Source organism: Zeus faber, assembly GCF_960531495.2.
Source record: "Zeus faber genome assembly, chromosome: 13".
In the NCBI taxonomy this organism is placed as follows: Eukaryota; Metazoa; Chordata; class Actinopteri; order Zeiformes; family Zeidae; genus Zeus; species Zeus faber.
The window spans coordinates 2,555,906-2,562,358 of record NC_137198.1 but is presented as its reverse complement, the minus strand read 5'-3'; the positions used below and the strand labels follow the sequence as shown (position 1 = coordinate 2,562,358).

Sequence of the window (6,453 nt, the reverse complement as noted above, 5' to 3'; positions counted from 1 at the left end):
TTGAAGCACTGTATGTAGACGTGCATTATGAAGGCCCCGAGGGGGCGCTGTTCTGACAGTAGGATCCATTTGTCGGATTCAGTGTAAAGTCAGCTTTGGTTTCTCTCCTTTCCTCTCAGTTCTGCCTGTTTTTCACAGCAACACAAAGGTTTCATTTTACAATCTGATATTTCTTCATTGGTGTCGTTTGTTGGAGCGCCCACTAGGTGGCGCCGTGTGCTTTTATTTTGGGCTTGTCCCGCTCTCTGACTCCGCCCTCACAGTTCACTGACCCTTTCGCTCAGAGTCTCAAGCTCCGCCTCCTCCTGGTAGCACCCCGCCCTGTTGCTGCTGTCGCCCGGGGGGCCGTTGAGCAGGTGTAGTGGGCAGTCCAGGCCGCTCTGCTGGGCGTGGTGGTGCCAGCGAGGGTCGTCGCTCTCGTGGGTAATGTAGCGCTCGTTCACACGACACTCCAAGCCCCTCAGGTCTAGCCACATCTGGTAGTCCTGGACCGGAAAACAAACACACCCTCATCTGCATGGTCTGGTCTGATGTCAACCAGTCCGGTCCTGTCTGGTCCTGTCAGGTCCGATCCGGTGTGGTCCGATCTGTCCTGGTCCGGTCTGGTCTGGTCTGGTCCAGTCTGGTCCTGTCCGGTCTGGTCTGGTCTGCTCTGGTCCGGTCTGGTCTGGTAGTCTGGTCTGTATTTCGTCCACATTATGTTACATTACATCACATTTAACAACTGAAACTTGTAGATTTTCAGCCTGTGCACATACATAAAAACTGCTGTCTGAGAGGAGCACAAATGCACAGACAGAGAACAGACGGACGGAGTTTTGCAGTAGAATGTATCTTCACACGAGAGGCAGAATATCTTGCAATATTTTCACATAAAAACAAACATGGCTGCTGTACAACCTGCTACTGTGGTTGTTTTTGCAGCGAACTTGCACCCTGGACCACCCTGAACCACTCTGGACTACCCTGTACAACCCTGTACCACCTGGACCACGCTGGACAACCCCATACTACCTGGACTACCCTGGACTACGTTGCTCTATCTAGACTACCCTGTACTACCTTGACTCCCCTACCACCCTGGACTACCCTGTACTCCCTGGAAAACCCTGTACTAAATGGAAAATACTGAACTCCCCTGGACTACTCTGTACAACCCCCTGCCCTGCTGTGGTCTGGTCCGGTCTGATAGTCTAGTCTGTATATCAGCAACGTAACATGATATAATCGTAAACGACAATTAACAGATGTATCAGCTCCACAACTGAAACTTGCAAGTTTTCTTCTGTGCACATATATAACAACTGCTGTCTGAGAGAAGCGTAAATATAAAGATGGAGAACAGACCGACGGAGTGTTGCGGAACACCAGAATGTATCTTCCCAATGATAGGCAAAATATGTTGCGATACTTTGACACCAAAACAAACTTGGCTGTTTGACTTGGTTGTTTTTGCTGCAAACTTGCACCCTGGACAACCCTTGACCACCCTGGACCACTCCGAAGCACCCTTGACCACTCTGGGCTAGCCTGGACCACCCTGGGCCACTCTGGATCTCCCTGGACCACCCAGGACCACTCTCGACCACCCAGGACTACCTTGTACTACCCTAGACCACCCTGGACCACTCAGGACCACCCTGGACCCCCTGGACCACCCTGGACTACCATGGACCACTCTGGACCACCCTGGACTACCCTGGACTACCCTGTACTACCCTAGACCACCCTGGACCACTCAGGACCACCCTGGACTACCCTGTACTACCTGGACTACCCTGGACTACCCTGTGCAACCTGGATTATCCTGTACTACCTGGACAACCCTATACTACTTGAACTACCCTGTACTACCTGGACTACCTTATACTAGCTGGACAATGCTGGACTACCATGGAGTACCCTATACTACCTGGACTACCCTGTACCACCATGACTACCTTGTACTACTTAGACTACCCCGGACTACCCTGGGCCAACATGACTCAGCCTGATTTAAAATCGTTGGCAAATTGGCCTTGAAAATCACGTGGCCCTACTTTTAATGGGTTCTGGTCCAGTTCAAGCACCGACCATCACAGCTGAGGGTTGAGCTAAAGTTAGTGCGGTAAACTGCAGTTCTGCTAATGGCCACTAGATGGAAACCGCAGATGACATGGAAGTTCATGGAAAAATAAAAGCTTCTCAATAGAAACAAAGAGGGGGGAATTCACAAAGAATGGATTGCGGCCGTTAACAGCACCATGAATTGTGCATCAGTTGCGCCCCCTATCTGCGCTGTTTCAGAGTCCGATTCACAAAAGATATTCCACCAATAATATGACAATGCCAACACGCCCATGAAGTTATACACAGAGAGACCCCAACGAATCCGATCGGGCCCTGAGCCAGCACTCTACAGACTGTAATAATTTCACTCTTACAGGGTGTGGCTATCAGTGCCGGTGTTTTTGAATTGGACGCTATTTGCAATGAGGCTCTTTTGCACAGAAAGGTTCCAATTTTGCACCAAATGTGTGAGTAATACCTAATTTATATACCTGCAAAAAGCACCTGTGAACCAAGATGCTGTTTGCGTGGCAACGCAGTTAGCATTTCACCGCTTTTTCGGCTGCAAAAGGCGCGCAACCTACGTTGTGATTTTTTCCCTGAGTGAAAAAAAATACTTGAGCGTGTGAATATCTCAGTTAAATTCTTCATAACAATTTAAACCAGAAGGTTCCAAATTTAGAACGTTCTGGCTCTGTTTCCTGCAAGATGGCGGTGTCCATGGTTGGTAGAGTCTGCGAGGTTCTCACCTGCAGCCAGGGATGGCTGAGCGTTTTGTCGACGCTGAAACGTTTCCTCATACCTGAAGAAGATTGTTGATCAGATCGATGGCTGAGAGGGAGGGAGAGGGGGAGGGAGGGAGGGAGAGTAACATTACTCTCTGTCTGTGTGTGTGTGTATGTGTGTGTGTGTGTGTGTGTGTGTGTGTGTGTGTGTATTTAGTATGAGTGTGTGTGTGTGTGTGTGAGTGTGTGTGTGTGTGTATTTAGTATGTGTGTGTGTGTGTGTGTGTGTGAGTGTGTGTGTGTGTATTTAGTATGAGCGTGTGTGTGTGTGAGTGTATTTAGTGTGTGTGTGTGTGTGTGTGTGAGTGTGTGTGTGTGTGTGTGTGTGTGTGTGTGTGTGTGTGTGAGTGTGTGTATGTGTGTGTGTGTATTTAGTATGTGTGTGTGTGTGTGTGTGTGAGTGTGTGTGTGTGTGTATTTTGTGTGAGTGTGTGTGTGTGTGTGTGTGTGTGTGTGTGTGTGTGTGTGTGTGTGTGTGTGTGTATTTAGTGTGTGTGTGTGCGCCCCCTGCTGCTAGGTCACCGTCAGGCTAATGACCAAAGCTAACATGATGTTAACATTTCTTCAGGGTCAGCGATCCCAGCGGACGGGGCCCCGCGCCCAGCGGCCCCCAGATGAATGGAGCGTCACATGGGCACCACCCCACCTGTCTAACCCCCTGTCTCACTCTCTCCCTGTCCCACTCTCTCCCTGTCTCACTCTCCCCCCTTAGTCTTCCCCTGTTTAACTCTCTCCCTGTTTCTCTCTCTCCCCCCTCACACACACACACACACACACACACACACACACACACACACTAAACACAAACACACACATACACACACTAATCATACACACACACAGTGCATTCCCTTCATTCTTTTTCTCCTAAATATATATTGGTATTCTATGTGTGATGTTCTTTGTATTTGTCATATTCTGTCTATATGTGATATTCTGTGTATTTGTGATATTCTGCATATATGTGATATTCTGTGTATATGTGATATTCTTCCTCCGAGTGTTTCTCCGCCCGTGACGCAGAGCTGCAGACTGAAATATCCGGGCTCTGAACCCACGTCCTGCAGAGGAGTCACATCCATCCCAGTGACTCAGACTCACATTTAGACCGTTGACGCCGCCGGCTGAGTCACGGCGCGTCAGACGAACCGGCTCCCGGAGTCAGGAAAGCAGACCGGACCCGACTGAGTAAGGCGGGTCTGCCGCGCCTCGCCCACGCACGCTCCACACCGTGTTTTTCAAAGCCACTTCCAGAGTGACCTGCCGGTCAGTCGGCCGACGCAGCGAGCTCCCGCGGGCGAGCCGGCCCGGAGGGGGCGGAGGGTCTCTTCCGGGCCACCGTACCAACTCGGAGGGGGCGGGGTGTCTCCTCCGGGCCGCCGTGCCCAGAGGAGCGTTTTACTGAAGTGGAAATATTGCGTTGGACCGGTGAAACCGCAGCAACGTATTCTTTTAAAAATCACTTTCAGCAGCTGCTTCCTCAATCTCCATAGCAACGGTAACCGAGGACCTGCGAGGCGCCCGGGGCCTGGACGCCTGCGCGGCGGCGCCGTTACCGCAGGGAACTTAAGAAAGCGATTTCGACAGTGGAGCGTCGTGCAGTGGAAAGGTGGTTTGGTTTGAAACGCGTCCAGACAAGTGGGGGAAGGTGAAGAAGAAAACAAAGGAAACGCTGCATTGTGTGAACACACACAAAAACTAACTCAGGGACAGGACCGCGAACGGCACCATCAGGAGCGCCGCCTTTCAGCACCGTCTCAACGCCCGACTCACCAAAGATATTTCTCTGACGATACGACAGCACAAACACGCCCATAAATTGTTGCTGCTGAGTGCAATTTGCCCTTGTTTTGCGTCTGATCGCAGGTCCGCGGAGATGATTCAAATACGCTATTCTGTCAGATTAAAATTGATTAAGTATGTTTAGGTTTAAGTGCAGTGACTATAAAACATTTAAATAGTATGAGTAAATCTGTAATAAAACGTACTCTTCCCACGCAGTTCATTTATTACATGAATAAAACGTGTATATATCCCCACTGTCCCCATCATGCACGGTGCTTGTTTCATTCCATAAGGAAACGGGGTAAAATAAAATAAACAACATCTAAAATAAAAACACTTATATTTGGAGGAACGGGGCACAGGGATGGTGCAGTACCGTCCGTGCATATTTATGCCATTGGCTCCCTCTCCATCTTGCATGGAGAGGGAGGATCGCTGCCTCTCTGCGCCCCCCCCCCTCGGGATGGCGCCCCAGGCGACCACCTCGCCAATATGAAGCATAATAATATCAAAATATTATTTACAGATCACAGGAAAGTCTGGGTGACACCCTTTGTAATTGCGCTTCAGTTCCCACCAGTTCTCTGAAAACGGTAATAATTTCACTCTAACCGGGCGTGGCTAAAAGTGCAGGTGTTTGTAAATTGGACGTTTTTTGCAACGTTGCTCATTTGCATCGAAAGGGACCAAGTTTGCACCAAATGTATGAATATTACCTCATTTAAATATGTGCAAATAGCACCGGTGCACCCAGACGCTGTTAGCGTGGCGGTGCAGTTAACGGTGCTTTGTGAATTAGACGCTTTTCCTCGTATTTGTGGCGGTTTAACGCAATCGCTTTGTGAATTGGCGCCAGAGTTGAAGCCTTCCAGGCGGGCGTGGAGGCGGAGGGCACCCACCCTCCTGGCTGACCTTCTTCCAGGGCTGTGGCGGGTACATGAAGGCAGCGTTCTGGATCTGGTCGTGGATGTCTTCGTCTTCGTTGAATGGAAACGTTCCACTAAGACTAGAAGAAGAATAGAGAGAAGAGTCTGAGGAATATGAAGGAAACCAACAACATCCCAGGACCGTGGTGGATACTGCCTCCTACAGGCGGGCTACTGCTACATGCTGGGTACTACTGCTGCTGCTGCCATTAGTACTGCTAGTTCTACTACGACGACTACTACTACTACAACCATAACTATATAACTACTGCTACTACTGCTGCTATACTATGACTAATACTACTAAAACTACCACTGTACTACTACTACTGCTACTTCTACTATTACTACTACTACTACTACTAGTAATAGCAGTAGTACTACTGCTACTACTACTACCACTACTACTATAATACGACTATGACAGCTAAAATACTACTACTGCTACTACTACTGCTACTACTACTTCTACTACTACTACTACTACTACTGCTACTCAGAATCAGAATCAGAATCAGAATCAGAAATACTTTAATAATCCCAGGGGAAAATTACTTAAATTACTTAATTACCTACTACTATTACTCCTACTACTACTACCACTACTACTATAATACTACTATAACTGCTACTATACGACTACTAATGCTACGAATGCTACTACTACTGCTACTACTACTACTACTACTACTACAACTACAACTATAATACTACTACGACTGCTACAATACTACTACTTATACTACTGCTGTACTGCTACTACTGCTACTAGTACTACCACTATAATACTACTATGACTGCTACTATACTACTACTAATACTACTACTGTACTACTACTACTGCTACTACTACTGCTGCTACGACTACTACTACTACTAGAAGTGTCTTAGCAGAAACTGCACATTTA

At 48.3% G+C, this 6,453-nt stretch overlaps 1 protein-coding gene across 1 annotated transcript in view; it reads right to left on the bottom strand.

The window, feature by feature from the left end:
• Window positions 1–257: 257 nt before the first annotated feature.
• The window catches only part of prkd1 (protein kinase D1), a gene marked incomplete at both ends in the record, with an annotated part of 39,592 nt that continues 33,396 nt past the window's right edge, over window positions 258–6,453 (bottom strand). The window contains 4 exon segments of the mRNA XM_080012194.1: window positions 258–485; window positions 2,799–2,851; window positions 2,854–2,880; window positions 5,519–5,625. Coding sequence (XP_079868320.1) covers window positions 258–485; window positions 2,799–2,851; window positions 2,854–2,880; window positions 5,519–5,625 — 415 coding nt within the window.